At 39.2% G+C, this 17928-nt stretch overlaps 1 protein-coding gene across 2 annotated transcripts in view; it reads left to right on the plus strand.

Annotated features, from left to right (window-relative positions):
* Nucleotides 1-3317: 3317 nt before the first annotated feature.
* The window catches only part of HMCN1 (hemicentin 1), a 508306-nt gene continuing 493695 nt past the window's right edge, over nucleotides 3318-17928 (plus strand). For both annotated transcript variants that reach the window (XM_037506314.2, XM_054693419.1), the window contains exon 1: nucleotides 3318-3822. In XM_037506314.2, coding sequence (XP_037362211.1) covers nucleotides 3570-3822 — 253 coding nt within the window. In that variant the 5' untranslated portion in view covers nucleotides 3318-3569. The remainder of the gene's footprint in view (nucleotides 3823-17928) is intronic.

Raw genomic sequence — 17928 nt, forward strand, 5'->3', positions numbered from 1 at the left:
TTTATTTACCTCATTCATTTGTTTTGTTTATATACTGCATGTGAGTGGACTCATATGGTATTTAGTTTATTTTTCTCCCTCTGACTTGTTCACTTAGTACAAACCTTCTAAGTTCATCCATGTTGTGGCAAATGGCAGGATTTCATCTATTTTTATAGCTGAGTAGTATTTCATTGTATCTGTATACCAGGACTTTATCTATTTACCTGTCAATGGGCCATAAAAAACTCTGAAAAACATAAGGAGAAAAAAGAAAGGAACAAATATAAATATGATAGAGAGATGCTGCTGGGAATGATGCAAGCGAGAAGACAGTGGAGTAACATTTAAAGCACTGAAATAAAAATAAAAATATAAACGTGTTCATTTAGAATCCTCTGCCCAACAAAAAGAAATCTTTCAAAACCAACAGTGAAATTAAGATTTTTTTTTTAAAAAACTGAAATGTGAAAGAATTCATCGCTAACAGAATTTCAGTATGGGTTATATTAAAGCAAGTGTTCTAGGGAGAAAGAAAATCAAACAGCTAGAAATCCAGATCTATACAAAGAAATAAACAGCACCAGATATAGTAACTGCATAAGTATAGATTTTTTTTCTTACTGAGATTAAAAAAAAATTGACCATTTGAACAAAGTATCAATGTAATAAGAGGTTTCAAACACAGTAATGTAAAATAAAATGGATGCCAATAGCAAAAAAAGGTCAGTAGGGGAGTAATGAAAAAATACTATGAGGTTATTTTACTATACATGAAGTAGTAAAATATTACTGGAGGAATACTATGATAAATGAAAGATGTATGCTGTAACTCTAAAGCAACCATTAAAAGTTATCGCTAATAAGTTAGAAATGGAGGTAAAGTTGAATCCTGAAAAATATTCAATAAATCCAAAAGAAGGCAGAAAAGTGGTAAAAGGAACAAAGAACAGATGGAACAAATAGATCCAAATAATGAGAAGATAAATTTAAATCCACCACTGTTCATAGTCACATTGAATGTAAATGTTCTAAATGGTTCAAGTAAAAGACAGAGCTTGTTCAATTGCCATTTTTCATAGAGGCTGCACCAAATCGTATTCTATCAGTCCATGAGCATTCCTTTTTCTCCACAGCCTTGCCAACATTTGTTGAAGAAACACACTTTAACTGTGAAAGACACCGAGAGGTTAAAAGTAAAAAGATAGAAAATAATATGACATGTTAATCAAGAGAGAGTTGAGGTGACCATATTATTATTAGACAAAGCATATTTCAGAGTGAATAATATTACCAGGGATAATGAAAGTAACTTAGTAATGCTAAAGGTGTCAATTAGTCTAGTGGTCAAAATAATCCTAAATATTTGTGTATCTAATTATGTGACTTCTAAATATATGAAGCAAAAAAAAATATATGAAGCAAAAACTCATGGATGAAATTCACAAATCTACAATTATGGTCATTCAGAGATTTCAGTACTTCTCTCAGAAAATGATAGAACAAGCAGGGATATAGGAGATTTGAGTAACAGTATCCAAACCCTTTGACCTAATTGACATTTATAGAACATTCCACCCAATAACTTTCTTTTCAACCATGTGGAACATTTACTGAGAAGGATCATTTAATGAATCCTTATTAGGTAGATGCTCAGTACTCCTATTTACAGCTGAATAAAGGCAGGCAGGAAGAAATTAGGTAATTTGTTGAAGACACACTACTGCTTTGAATCTAGGCGACAGAACTCTTAATCACCAGTTCTAGGACCTCCCTTGAACACCTGGAACAGCTCAGGTCTCAGTGAAAACTCTGTGACTTAGAATGCAATCCCCTTTAAATAAACAAAGGCTAGGCTGCTCAAATAGCATTCTCTAAATACTACTTGGAAAGGAAGTATGTCCCCCTTCTCCTCTTGTATCCCCAGTCGAAATGGCCTGTCTGCTTCCTTTAAGAGACATGACTTATTGGTATCATAAACTCAGGTTCCAAAGCTGCTGGGGCTGAAAGAGAAGACAGTTGCAGACCATAAAAGACTCAGGGGAGCTGACTCTTCCAGGCTGCCTCACTATGGGATGGGTGATCTAAAACACATTTGAACACCAATCAAGATGTCTGTTTACCCCTCTTTAAATGTCAGGATCCAGACCACTGCCTTTTTTTTTTTTTAAAGATTTATTTATTTATACATACAAGAACTGGGGTATAGGCCAGAGTTTTGGAGGTTGAGAGGATTCACCAGAGACAAAGGGGGGAACAGAACACTGAAAAACACTTCTGAGAGGCGCAGCGGGCAAGTCAGGAAAGGTCTGCTGCGCTATGTGGGTAGCTCCCTGGCGCCACCAGGGAGGCCCCAGACCACTGTTTTTGCAGGAAGGAAATAAGTTTTTATTAAAATGAAGTAAAGAAGCCTTAGTTTAGAGCCGACTTTCTTTGTGCAGCTTCTTATCTCAGTGATTAGTACTACAATGTATATAATAATTACAACATGGAAAAAGTTTGTAATGATCTCCAGGGTGAGGTTTCCTTACTTATCTGCAAGAAAACGCCATAGAGGGGGCCACCTTTTTAATAGATCTTGGACCTAGACTTGGCACATGGCAGTCCTATGAGAGGAAATGTGAATGGGGATATTATTCTGCCTCACCACACTAAGGCCAGGATTCAAACTGCCCAGCAAGCATGTGTCTCGATAATAAGATTTCAAAAAAAATCTGTCTTCTCTTTGAGATCTTTCTCTCTCACCAGGCACCATCTTTTCTACTGAATTTCCATCCTGTTTTCACACCCAGTTTCCTTCCTTCTACCATCTTTCCTAACTACCACCGGCGACTTCCCTCTCTTGTACTCTCTCATTTCCAACAACCTCGTCCTTTTTCCTGCTTGAGTCTCCTCCCTTCCTCCCCCACAGCCTCCAGCGCCCCCTCCTGGCTGGGCCGTGTGGGTGAGCGACTGGAGGCCGGGTGGGCATCTTGACTTCTGGGCTGTGCTGAAGGAGGTGTCTGAAGCAGCGGTGCACACAGCACAAAGAGAACATCCCCTTTTGCGAGTTAATGTGTGTCCCTTAGCGTGCGTCTTGGCGCACGTTTTGGAAGCCGTTGTTTTCCGGGGCTCTGTGGACTGGGAGCGGGGCGCTGGAACGGGTCTGGCCCTGGGACCCCAGGCTCGGGGGCCGAGCCGACAGGGGAGGGGGTGCGGGGGAGCGCGGGGCGGCGGCCAATCAGGAGGCGAAGCCGCGCCCCCTCCCGCTCCGGCGGCAGGCGGGCGGCGGGGAGCCGGGGCGGCGGGACTCGGCGGGACGCGGGAGCACTGAGCGCCCCGGGGCATGGACCGCGCGCTGCCCGCACTCCTACACGCCGGGCGGGGGGCGCACCCAGGCCGGGAGGAGCTGCGTCCGCACAGAGTCGCCCGCCCAGGCCCGCTGGGGTCCGGGTTCGCCGCTAGTCCCCTTCTGACTCCCAGCTGCAAACTTGGTGCCAGTTCCCAGACATTTCCAGAGTCTCATGAGCGGCTCTGAGAGGAAAGCCTCTGCCTGTTGTTGAGGAGGGCTGAGCCCAGAGCGGAGACACTCAGAAAGAAAAGGAAAGAAAATGATTTCCTGGGACACTGCCCGCACCGCGTTGCTGTCTGCGCTCCTTTATTGTGCCCTAGCTCAAGAGGCGAGCCCCCCGGAGGACATCCCCGAGGGGGCCTCCACCTTGGCTTTTGTGTTTGATGTGACTGGGTCCATGTACGATGATTTGGTTCAGGTTATCGAAGGGGCGTCCAAGATTCTGGAGACGTCTTTGAAAAGACCCAAGAGACCTCTTTACAACTTTGCTTTGGTGCCTTTCCACGATCCAGGTAAGGGAAACGTTTATTCTTTGTGTTTATTTCTTAGGATTACTTTATTTCTATGCTGTGAGATCGCCTTTGACAGGAATTCCAAAACCGTTTTTTTATGTGTAGCTAGCTGCAGTCGTAACAAAGAATTGCTGGCTGGCATCTGGCTTGCTCCTTATACCTACTCCAGTCTCCGCCAGGGGCTAGATGGCTTGTGGGGGATGCTTTGTACCGTGGACCCCAAAGCTGGAAGTATGGAATTACGGAAAGCAGAGCCCAAAGTCTTGAGCTATGACATCAGTATCAGAGGGCACTGACTTTTGAATTTTAGAACTAAAGAAATGTTTAATTACCAAGGCCGATTGGGACATGGCTATTCAGCAGCAGTGCTTGGAAGAGCTATCATCCAGGTTGAGCGCACACTTAGGATAAACCCACATGACAAGGGAAGAAACTTGTGTGTGAGACATGAGGAAGCTTGTAGGTAATAACTACTGGGGAGGAGAAAATAAGAGAGAAGCCATTCATTTCTTAACCGAGTCTATTCATCTTTGCACCAGATCATCATTAGTTAGGCTCACAGATGGTTATAAACATTATGTCCTTGTTTCATCCAGAAACGCGTGTAATTTGGAATGGCGGTGTTCTTTAAAGGTAGTTGAAGCAAACTCACTTTATTTTTTGCCCTAAAGCCATGGGTTTCAGCTGCTCCACTGTAATATGATCCTATTTATTTATTTATTTCCCCCTCAGCTTCTCTTTAAAGTGGCACCTTTTTGTGAGGCTTCCAGGAGCCCTCCTTGTCCTTCCCCAGGGCAGCATTCAAGAGGGAGCCTGGGGCTGCTTGTCTAACTTCCACCTGAGTTTCATTAGTTCAGATCGCTGCCTACATGAAGAAATAAAGCAGTGGTTTCTTAAAGTCCTCCCCCACTGTTCTCCCACATTTCCCCTGCTTTGAAATTCTCTTTCCTCAGAAAGACCTTGACACAACCCCTTCCCAGTGAGAGCTTGATGTGAGTCTCAAATTCTTTCCTTGTGCATTTGACAAACATACATGTGTTGAAATTTTTGGTAGCTGTTAAATGTGGCAGGTTTCAGCTATTAAAAAAATGGCACTGGGAGAAGTTTAGAAAGAAATAGAACTTTCTGGTATTATTTTGCTCTGTAGATGATGAAAACAATAACCTATATTACTCTTCTAGCATATACATGTGTATTAGTAATTTCTACATTGAGGAAACATGAAATGTCCCTTATATTTGAATAAGTAAGTGAATGGTTATTTATTGTGTTTGCTGTCTTAGTGAGATACCTTATGTGTTATACTGTTTTAATTTTTTAAATGTCAAGGTGCCAATTGTGATGCAGTTTAAGATTTTTGGAATTAAACAAATTCCAAATTTTGGAATAGCCTAAACATGTTTCTCTATAGGGATGAATCTGAAGTTGGCTGAAAAATAAGTAAAAATTGTTTTCTCTAATTAACACCACAATTTGCTTTTATCCAAAAGCCCTTATGAAATGATGTTGCTGTAACAAGAACACAAAAAAATTGCCTCAAGTCATAAATGGAAACTGAATCATCTTATTTTGATGTGATATGAAAAATTATTGGAATTGTATTGTAATGTGTCGCCTTTCAATTGTTACCAAATGGGAAAGTTTGCTGTAGTAGACTTTCCTATAGTTTAGCAATCATGATTCAAAGTGGGGCAAACTTGGCATGCCAATAAAGATGACTAATAAATTAGAGCTTTTTTTAATTGAACAATGAAAGAATGATTAATTTTCATATTAATGCAGAATTATGAATACTTTATAGTTATGCATAATTCAGAAAAATTATTAATTTCAATTCCATTGTGATTCAAGATAGAAATAGCCAGTGTTTGTTATCTAAGACTATTTAAAGTATTATTGAAAATAAAGTGGGAAATAGAAGGTAAAATATATTAATAGCCTTTAGTTTACTGATCCACTTTAAAGGATTATATTTGTGTGACATTTTCTGTGCGTGTGTATTATCCTTAAGAATTTTTGATTCCCATTTATTTCTGATTGACAATCTTCTCCATCTAACACACAAAGGGCCTTGAATGGGGGTTTGACTGTTTCTCTGAGTGCAATTTTAAAAATCATTTTTTCTCTTTGAAACTATTTCCTCAACTTGTGAAATGAGAGGCTTGGAGTTGGACATCTCTCAGGTCACTTTTACTATGGCATCTGATGATTGTCTTTCACATGTAGCTATTTTTCATAGTTATAACACTTACTCCTATGATTGGGTAATGCAACTAACATGAAAAGAAACAATGTGTGGAATTTAATATAAAATTATATTAATAACCTTGAATATTTACAGCTTTCAAAGCCCATTTACATCTGCCATTACATTTGGCCAGACCAAATAAGTAATGATATGACCTGGGATATAGTTTAAGATATTTGACAAAAACACAGGGTTTTGCAGGTGATTATTTAGATCTCTGGATTACAGTTGGGATAGGTGCATGTTTGCAAGTGGAGATAAAAAACCCATGGTAAAAATAGATATAGAGGCTAAAAACCATCTAACAAGTTATGTAATCAGCTGACAATGAGGGGATGAAGTCACTTGGAATGTGTGCATGAGGCAGCCAGCCTTGGAGGACCAGCAGTTCACCCTGGAAGAAGGCTGCATTGGAGAGCACCAGGGGTCTTGAAAGCCAAGCAATCTGTGATGCTGACTGTGATTAAGATTTGTTTTTCACTTCTGTTATCACATTTACGCTATTAATTTTAACAAGTTTAATGAGATACAATTTCCTTACCATGCAATAATGTGTTTAAAATGTACATTTCAATAGTTCAGTCTGTGGTGTATTTCCAGATATGTATGACCCTGTATACAGTCAATTTTAGAATATTTTCATCACCTCAAAGAGAAACCCCTTACTTTTCAGTTCCTTAATTATCAAATCCTTAATTCTCTATTACACTTGCCCAATCCCTAATCACTGTTAATCTACTTTTACCTCTATAGAGTTTTCTTTTCTGGATGTACGTATGAATGGATTCATATAAATATATGGTATTTTTTGGCTGGATTCTTTAACTTTAGTATTTTTCAAGGTTCATCCATATTTAGTTTGTATCCTTTTTATGACCAGATAATATTCTGTTGTATGGATATACCACATCTTGTTTATCCATTAATTAATTATAGACATTATGGATATTTGGGTTTCCATTTTTTTGGCCGTTGTGAATAATGCTGCCATAAGCCTTTGTGTACAAGTTTGTGTGGCCATGTACTTTCATTCCTCTTGGGTATGTAGCTGGATCGTAGTAACTCTGTGTTTAATTGAGGAACTGCCAGAATGTTTTCCAAACCAGCTACACCATTTTACAGCCCTACCAGCAGTGTTATGAGGGTTCTGATTTGTTTACATCTCATTTATACTAGCTTATTAATTAAGCTTTTTAATTATTTTTTTAAGATTTATTTATTTATGCATACAAGAACTGTGGTACAGGCCAGAGGTATGGGGGGTGAGAGGATTCACTAGAGACAGAGAGGGAATCGAACAGGTGGATCTACTGAAATACACTGCTGAGGGGAATAGTGGGCAAGTCAGGAGATGTCTGCTGCGCCATGTGGGTAGCTCCCTGGCCGGCCGGGGATCAAACTCATGCTACAGTGGCTGCGCATAGCTTCATATGCTGCGTCTTAACCTCTTGCGCCAGCAAGGAGGCGCTAAACTTTTTAATTCTTATGTATTAATTTTTGCTAGGCTTTTATAACACTGAAAATGTATTTGTCTTCCTTAGAGCAAAACTTTGGGGAGGACTCATGGTCTATGTGTGACTACAGCTTCTTTACTCACCTGTCTTTCCTTTTCCCTCCCCTCCTTAATGCCCAAGCAGAGAGGGGGAAGAACATGGAATAGTGTATTTTAATGAGGCACTTCATATAAGGAAGGTTTCTTTTCTTCTGCTTCACAATTATGTCTCCATTCCCCCCCCACCAGGAAATCTTATATAAGTCTTCATTCATTTATTCATTCACTAACCTATTATGTTTAAGGCATTGCTTTAGATATTGGGGATAGAAAGGAGCAAAATGGATGAAAGCTCTTGCATTCATGGAGCTTACATTCTTTTGGGAGGAAAAAAGCAAAATAGAAAATAATTAAAATACATGTCGTATGTTTGTTGATAATTGCTTTGGAGAAAAGTTTTAAAAAGACATGTATGGGGAGTTTGAGGTGGACTCAGTGGTATAGTTTTGAGTGTGATCAGGGAAGCTTCCACTGGAAAAGGTCACATTTGAACAAAGGCTTAAAGAGGAAGAAAAGAGCAATGATGATATCTGAAGAAAGACTTGCAGAAAGAGGAATAATAAATGAAAAGCCTTAATGGCAAGTGTCCTGACTTTTTCATTAAAAGACTGGTTTATGTAGAGCACAACAATAGATGTAGGAAGTGAGGCCGGAAAGATGTTGCAGCTGGGTGAAAGGGTTCTTTAGCTATTGTGAGATGGCTTTTCTCTGAGTGAGGTAGGAATCACTTTAGGGTCTTGAACAGAGCAGTGGCATGATCTGATTTATGCATCCACATAAGCATTCTGACTGTTGTTTGGAAATAGTCTAAAGTGGAGCGAGGGCAGAAACAGGGAGGATATAGGGTTGTTGTATTTTATTATATCTTTCTGGCAGAGGGGGGTGGTATACCAGAGGTGAGGCTGGTCCCTGTAGAAGTTTTGAGAAACAATCAGATTACATATCCATATTGAAGATAAAACCTAAGGGATTTATGATGAACTGGATGGACAGTGTGAGAAACAAGATAGATTCTGAAGATTTGGTTTGAGTGGACACAATCATACCATAAACATTTACTGAGATAGAGAAGGATGAGCAAGAAACAGGTTTAATAAAGAGTGGGAAGATGAGGTCTTCCTTTTTGGATATGTTAAAGTTTGAGATGTCTTTTGGGACCCAAGTGGAGATAGTAAGATGGCAGTTGGATATATATATGAGGTTAGAATTCACGAGGAGAGGTCTGGGTCAGAGATATAAATTTTGAATCCAAAGACATTCATAAAGAGGGTTATTTAGGGCTGCAAGACTGGGTGAGGCCACTGAGGACTGATTAAATGAAGCATAAGAAAGATTTTACGACCTAGCCCTGGGACACTTTGAATTTTTGCAGTCAGACAGATGAGAATAAACTGGCAAAGTAGCTTGAGCAATTAAAGCCAGAGAGTGAAGAAAAACTTGTTATCTCAGAAATAAAGAGTGTTTTAAGGAAGGACCTCTAATTGGTTAATTAAGAGGGGGGCTTAAAATTGGCTAATCAGTTGAGCAGTGTGGAAGTCATTTGTGACTTAAGTATAGTGAAGTAAGTGGCAGGAGTGAAAGCCTGTCTGGAGAGATTTCAGAAAGGCTTGGGAGAAAAGGAATTAGAAATCTTAGAATTATTTTGTTGTGTCCAACTACTGGAATGGTTGCTCTATTTACAAAGCTAAAGTTGAAACTAGTTTGACAAATGATTCCACCAGTGTTTTACAAAATACATTTGCAATGAAGTAGAAAGAACATCCAATTTGGAACAGAATATCTGTGTTCTCTTATTTTTGTTATTTAAACAAATTATTTAACCTTGCCAGACTTCTGTTTGTCTGTCTACAAAATTAATCTAGTGGTAGGTTGTGAGCAGAGCCCATGACTTTTTGGCCTATATATTGCCAAAATGAGTACCAAAGTCTGTGATTTCAATATTCACGATATACAGAAAGATAAATGCCTGCAAGGACATTCAGAGTAGCAAGGGCTTGATTCACTGGGAGGAATATCACCATTACATGTCTCTACCCTAGCAGTTTCGTTGTCGTAGAACCAGTGAGACCTCAGTGACTTGGTATGTTTCTGAAGGACTATAAGGTGCTAAGAAAATATTCCAGGACTTCTTTTATGCAAAGTTCTTCTTAGACTATGACAAAATCGCCTGAAACCATATGAATAGAAACAGGTTTTTTTTAAAGACTTTTTTTTTTTTAGATTTATTTATTGATTTATACAAGCACTGGGTACAGTCAGAAGCGTGGGAGGGTGAGAAAATTCACCAGAGCCAGAGTGGGGAGCAAAACAGGCAGACTGACGAAGTACACTGCTGAGGGGAGCAGCGGACATGGCAGGAGAGGTCTGTGCGCCATGTGGGACCCTTGCCAGTGGCCGGGGATGGAACCGGCGCTGCAGAGGCTGCGGGCAGCTTTGCAACCCAGCGCTTAACCGCTGCACCACCAAGGAGGACCTGAATAGAAACAGTTTTTACAAGAAAATATTGCACATGCAGACCTTGAAAAACTATACCAATTTATATGAACTAGACTTCAAATTGAACTGTTTTTAGTTTCAATAAGTATAGGAAAAAAGTCAGGAAGCTATTAGTCTTCCTTTCTCATATCCTACAAGAAGGGTTTTTCATGAAGGGGAGGATTAGTCTTTTAAGTCCAAGAGAAAGCCAATGGAAGGAAATGCACCAAAATTTAAGACACAGAGATTTTGTGGGTTGGGATGTTAGAATATTTTAAACTGAGAGAGTGGATCCTATGTCACTGGATATTTTGTGAGGATATGTGGAGATGTTTTATTATGCACAATGAAAACATTTTTCTAAAATATGAGTACCAAATTGTGATGAATCATATATGTTGAATGTGTTAGGGATGTTTCTACTTTACATAATCCTCTCTGACTCCTGTGGAATGAAGGTTTTTTTTGTTTTTGTTAAGTCAGAGAATAGCCCTCTGTGATAAATCAAAAATTGGGTTTGCTTGTAGTCTGTCAGGTCAAACAGACAATAACCATTGTTGATGGTTGAGATAACTCGGCTTATCTCCCTATCTATCTGACTAGACATTAAACTTCTTGGACTTAGATGAGAGTACTGCATTCACCTTACAGGGTCAGCATGCAGTGGAAACTCAACAAATACTTCATAAATGAATAAATGAGTGAATGATGCTGCAAACAAGAACTGCTTTCTCTGGGTATTTTAATCTTTCCTTTCATGTCCATGGTTTTACTTTTTAAACCATACCAGCAAAGAATAAAACTTAGCTATATGATCATTTGCGGGTTAGATCTTTTAGGTGATATATATCTTCCCTCCAAGATTGAATATGAGATGGAGGGATCATTGTGTCCAACTAATATCCAAGTACTGTGGTCATTGAATGTTTGTATGACAGGTGGTTTTGGTGGGGAGGTTTCTGTGGAGTTTGGAATGATCAGGTACTTGATGTAAGACAATCTGCTTCCAGACCAACTGGACTGGCTAAAGGAGGTCACAGAAAATATAATAATGCCCAAGTAGATTGACTCAAATGAAAGTTTGATATCATTGGTGCTTCTTATAACTCTATGGGAATTCTCAGCCTGGTTTTGTCTTTTTTGATACATCTCCATGTGGAGCTCCCATATCTACAGAGAATAGGAAAAATTTAAAAAATGGACTTTTGTGTAATGATATTAACTTTTCCCACTTTAGTGATATTATCATGGTTATATAAGTGAAAGGACTTTAAAAGTGCTATAGAATCATTGGTATTGCTCTCATTGAATGACTCACATGTGTCTATAAAAATTGAATAGGTACTGGAGGGAAGCCAGTTATCAAGGAAAATAATAGAACATTTATGCAATAAGGCTGAAAAAATTAACTTGGAAAAATACCTACTTGATCATTTGAAGTAATCAATCACAGGCAAAGTACAATTAAGACAAGTTCAAATGTAACATTATTCTAATACACTCCATGTTTAAAAGCATTTATTCATGGCTAACTGTCCTCTTGAGCCTGAGACCACTGCTTCATGATTGGAAAACCAGCAGGAGAATTTAAAAATCCTAAGGTAAGCCATTATATTCATTCATTCAACAATGGATTCCTTACTATTTGTCAAGGGTGTTGCTAGGGGCTCTTGATTTTGACAATGAGTCATAGCTTATGAGAATCTAAGAGTCTGTGGGGAAAAGCCTGAGAGAAGCAATGATACCATGTGCCATTGTGAACTTCATAGTAGAAGGAAACACCCCAGGGTGCTGGGGAATCCAGAACAGTGCTTCTGAGTTAAGAGGGTGATGGTCAGCAACAGTTTTCTGGAAGAAGTGTGCCCTGCGCTGAAACGTGAGGAACGTGCTTGAGTAAAAGCAGTTTAACCAAAATATTAAGGAGCTCGGATTTCATCCTGAAAGCTATTGGGAGCTTGAAAGAATCATAAGTGAGGAGTGACATGATTGAGCTTTCATTTCAGATCTCTATCTCCCAATGCAGTTCTGAGAGGGGAGCCATGAAATCTGAGGCCATCATAGCAATTCACAGGGGCGATATTGAAGTGACTTGGAATTAAGGAGAAGAATATAGATTTCTGAGAGCTATAAAGAAAGTTCAGTGGGCTGGACTTGGCCCAAGAAGATGAAAAAAGAGAAATATGACTGCTTTCCGGTTAAAAAATGAAATTAATGTACAATGGAAGTGAAAGATATGCAAAGTTAGCTTTAAGAGATGTTACTTCCAGAACACTAAGTCTTGATAGTAAGTTTCTTATATGTTCTTTTGTCCAAAATAAAATATCAACCAAAACTATGGGGGTGGGGGAGGTGGTCAGCAATGAAAAAGAGACTCACAGAAGCAGACTGAGTGATTTTACAACCATGTTTTATCTAGAACTCAGGGTACTCACGCTATACTTGAATAGCCTCTCTACTTCTCAGCAAAATTACAACAGTGGTGGTGGACAGTTCATTCTTATAAATATGGGATGATGTCATATGATCTCTTCCTGTTCTGGTTGCGTGTTTATCAAACAACTTTCTGATAATTTAATGAACTTCACCAGACAGTTATGTTCCTCATTGGCAACTCGTATTTTGTCATACCAATTTTATGCATCAGTTCTATTGTTTAAAATACTCTGGCAGTGTCAAGTTCAAGTTCTAAGTTTGTAAGTCTAAGAGCTAGACTATGGGTCATAGTGAATTTATCACAGTACGTGTCTCCCTGTGTGGCTCTGTTTGGGTGGCTGGTCTGCCTCCAGGTATCACCCCCTCGGCATTTACAACTGTCATTGTTAGTGTGACTAGTGCCAAGTAACTGTTCTGTCCACTTGAAATTTATATAGATGACAGCTGGAATCAATGGAATAAATGAGATCATCCAAGGAAAGTATGTGGACTGAGTAAAAAAGGGAGACAGGATAGGTCTATGGAGAACACAAACATATAAAAGACAATGAGAGCAAAGGAAGTTCATACAGCATACTGGGAGGGAGAGTTCAGGTAAGCAGCAAGAGTAACAGGAATGAGCAGTGCCTGGGAATGAAAAAGTTGTGGGTTTTAAGCAGGAGAGATTTGTGTCCACTTATAAGCTAGCAAAATTAAAAGCCAAGTTAAAAGCCTAAAAATGACAGTTTCAGGGCCTCCCTGGTGGTGCAGGCAGTTGAGCGCCACACTGTAAAGCTGTCTGCAGCCTTTGCAGTGCGGGTTCGATCCCTGCCGGCCGGCGAGAATCCCAGATGGTATGGCAAACCTCTCCTGTCTCTCCCGCTGCTCCCCTCTACAGTGTATTTCATCAGTCTGCCTGTTCTGTTCCCTGCGCTGTCTCTGGTGAATCCTCTCACCCTCCCGCGCATCTGGCCTGTACCCCAGTTCTTGTATAAATAAATAAATCTTAAAAAAAATAAAAGGACAGACCTTTAAAAAAAAAATGACAGTTTCATTGGAGCTGTATAGTCAGGAGACTGAAATGACAGGTAAGAAAGTGGAGGTGAGAATTCAGTGTTTCTTCCACTGAAACATAGCGTCATGGTTTAAATGCATAGGCTCTGGGGCCTGATGTCTGGATCCATCGATTACTTGGTCAATGATCTTATCTTCTTTATGCTTTGGTTTTAGTAAATGGGGATAATATTATCTACTTTATAAGGAGGACTGACAAAATAGGTGTTCAAAATTTAGTGTAATCCCTTGCACAGAGTAAATTTTTAAAAAATGCTAGTGAATGGGACTTAGAGTTGGTAAAGGACATTTTTCTGATATTAAAAAGAGGAGGGAATGTTTAAATAGAGTAGAAGAAATAGAAAATTCCAATGACAAGCCAGGTAATTTATAAAACCAGGACTTTGAAAAAGCAGTAGAGGATGGGATGCAAAAATAGGGGGATGGATTGGTAGGGAAGAGAAAAGCTTGGTGCAGTGTGAGAGGAGAGTGGCAGACTATGCTTGACATGTCATGAACAAGGTGTTAGGTGAGAGGCTGGTTGTCTCTCTGTTTGATGGACTCTTTTTTCTCCTAAAGAAGTAGAAAGGAGAGTAGTCATTTGATGAGAGGAGAGAATGAGAGAAGAGTAAGTATGGGACTTTAGAGGAATATTGGAGTTCTAGATGTAAAGGTGACTTTAGACATGTAGAAGGTTTCCCAGGATGAGATATAGTCAGAAGATGAATTTGTAATGCTTGATGACTGCTTAGCAGTATGATTTTCTCAGACAGCTCTCAACATCCTGGGCATAACTGCCGAGATTGACCACTATTTTGATCTGAGACTGGGATTTTGTTGAGCAGGTGTGACTAAAGAAATAGAATATGGTGGAGAAAAATATCATTAAGAGAGAGACTGAAGTGACAGACAATAAGGCTAAATCTGCATGTACTGGGCTGATAGAAGTACAGATTTCAATGGGAAGGAAAACATGACAAAGAAGTTGAGATTATTGGTAAAAGTAGTCAGAGTGATTGGTCATAGACTTCAGTTTGCGTAGAAAGGGAAGTTAAACTAGAATAGAATGAAGATCTTGGAACTTGGGGCTTCAGAGTTGAACATGGATGTTAAAATAATTCACATCCGGAGTGGTGAGGATGACAGTGAGGAGGGTATCACATTTTTATTTAATAAGAATTATTGAAGTCTCTGTGTGGCTGACAATGATGAAGAGGGGTGGGGGATGTATTAGGTGACATACACCTGAAAATGGCAGATGTGTTCTCTTAACGTAGAGAAATAACTGGGAGTGTATAAGTGTTGTGTCTCCTGACCCTTTCGTGTCTGGGGTGTAGAGAATTAGCAGACCCAAGTGGGAAAAAACTAGCGGAGGTGGTAACAAAAAATCCATTTCATTTGAAGTGAGGAGTTAGGTGGAGGCTGCCTGTAGGAGGATGGATTGGAAAGTCACAGGATATGGGTGTGAACTGACATTGAAAGAAGGAGAGGATGCAGGTGAGAGCAAAGTAGAATAGTTTGTATTTGCGGCAGTGACCACAGAAGGGGGTGTGGTGTAAAGCAGGGTGGGATATGCTTCTTACTGGGGCTCGGGTATAAATGTGAGATACCAGTTTGGGCCCTCCGTCTTATGGCAGCGCGGTGGGCAGGGACGCTAAGGCACCTCGTCTTATTGACACGGGCTTAGTAGTAAAATTTTCATTTCCAATAATAACAGCTCCCATGTTATTCTTTGAGTTATTACTATGGACTGGACATTGAACTAAATATATTCCATACTTTACCTCATTTAAGGTTCACAAAAACTCATGGTGGATGTTAATCTTTATTTTACACAAGACACAATGGAGGCTTGTATTATAGGAGCTCTTGCAAAATGGACCAAATTTCCTGAAAAGGACTAACTTTCTATAAACTAATTTTTGGCAGCTCCTCTATCGAGAAATATGTGAGATTGAGATGTGCCCAAAAAGATGTGGCAAAGGGACCATGGTGTTAATTTGCTAGGGTGACCGCAACAATGTGCCACAGATTGGGTGGCTTTGGTAACAGGAATGTGTCATCTCCCAGTTCTGAAGTCTAAGACTGAGGTGTTGGCAGGCTTGTTTCTTTCTGAAGTATGGGAGGGAGAATCTGTTCCCTGCTTTCCTCCCAGCTTCTGGTGTCTTGCTGTTGATCTTTGGTGTTCCTTGGCTTGTACATATACTGATTTCTGCCTTCATATTCCCAGAGCAGTCTCCCAAGTGCTGTGTCAAATTTCCCTTTTTTTTTTTTATAAGGATACCAGTCATATTAGATTATTGGCCCAGTCTCCTCCAGTATGATCTCATCTTAACGCACTACATCTGCCACAACCTTATTTCCAAATAAGGTCACATTCTGAGGTGCTGGGGAATAGGACTATGTGAATTTTGGGGGGACATAGTTCAGCCCCTGGCCAACCACTCTTAAGTAATGTTTAAAAAACAACTATTTAACTCTTTATTAGAGCAACTCAGCTTGTTCTCTAAATGTCTGTTGAAAGTATTTGTATCCGGGAGTATCGTGGATTCTGATCTCAGATTCCTTTTGGATAGGAACAAGGGTCTCAGTGGATTTTTGGAGGGGACTATTTAAGCTATTTAAATCATTATGAAATGATTTGGACTTTTTAAAAATGTGAATTCCACTCTTAAAGCATAACATTTGATTTTATTTGATTTTTTGGGGATGTCGAAACATTAACTTTATTAAATTTTTTTCCTCTAAGTCTTCATTTTAATTTTAATTTTTTATTGTTATCATTTATTTTTTGAATTGCAATAGCATTAGGATCCTCCCCTTTGCCCTCCTCCATAAGGTATCACTGTTGAAATGGGGGAAAATTATATAGGAACTAGGAATTCTGGAAATTCTGTGTGAATTACAAAATATTTTGACTTTGTATACATCTAGGTTTCTTTTCTTGGAAACATCAAACACCCTAATTGGAACAATTTTCCATTAGCACCAAATCTCTGAGAGCATTCCTGCGAGCAGGTGGGAGGAAGTCCTTGATGTTCCCCGGCTGGGAGGCATTCTGATGGCCATTGAAAATGCTTCAAGGGCCATTTGTAGCTCTTCCTGCAAAGATATGACAGGGAGAGGTGGGTTCAATAAGACGGACAGGTATGGAGAAGGCATAAATATGTGAGATGGAGCTTGCGCTTTCATATTTTTTACCAAGTAGAGGGTCGAGAAAATACAAGATTTCATTAAGCGGTAGAGAGCAAAATTCTAAAACATGTTGTACTATCTGGAATATCATTTTTTTGAGATTCAAAGTGAAATCTGTTTTGTTTTTTGTTTACTTCATTATTTGCACTTTGAAGTCCATTGCCAGAGTATACAGACAGCCTCATTTCTATTGTTTCATATTCCCCAGGGGTCCTTCCCTATTCTTCTTGGATAAACATACTCACCTGATCCCCTAGATCAGATGCTCACACCCTGTCTTGAAGTTTTCTTCTGAGTCATACCATGTGATGGATTGTCTCACTGTATGCCAGACATTTTTTTCCTTTTTAATTAAAAGATTTTTCAAAATTTTACCTCTTCTAAGGAATTTTCCTGGAATATTGAAAAAGTGTCATTCAATACTGAATTCCCCTTTTATATTTATTTTATCATTTATGGATTTAATTTGTGCCATTGATAACTTCTTTCCCTCCCTCCTACATTATAACAAAAATAGTTGATTTGATTTATCTTGGCAAAGTAAAATTTGGTAGAATTAAAATGGTAGAGGTTTAGAGTGAATGGATTTTAATATCAAATAGACCAAGGTTTGATTGTTAGTATTCACTAACTTCTCAAAATCTGAGCCCTTATTGTTATGGTGGAAATAATAATCATGCTTTCTTTGTAGAGTTGTGAGGTTACAAGAGAAAATGCACATAAAGCATTTGTTACAAAGTTTGGCATAAAGTAAGGACTTAAAAGGTTCTATAAGGGAAATGACACTGGACATAGAGTCCAGACACTGGGTCCTGGCTTTGTAACTGGGCAGGCCTATTGACTGTGAAGAGTCTGTAAAGTTTCTGTCTATCTAAAATAAGTATATAGTGCAACTTTTATGGAAGGCAAAAAGGATTTAACTTAAAAATCTAAAAATAGAAATATCAGAGGGCCCAGCAATCCTACTCTTGGGCAGATGCCCAAAGACTATCAACACAAAATTCCATATATATTGCACAGAGCTCATAACAGTATTATGTACAATCAATTGGACATTGAAGCAGCCTAATAGTCTGTTGACAGACATCTGGATCAAGAAAATGTGACATATCCTCACTATGGAATACTATGTAGCCATAAAAAGGATGGATTGCAGCCATTTTCAACAAAA

This window comes from Talpa occidentalis, unplaced genomic scaffold (assembly GCF_014898055.3).
Source record: "Talpa occidentalis isolate TD23 unplaced genomic scaffold, MPIMG_talOcc4v2.1 talOcc4.12, whole genome shotgun sequence".
Lineage (NCBI taxonomy): Eukaryota > Metazoa > Chordata > Mammalia > Eulipotyphla > Talpidae > Talpa > Talpa occidentalis.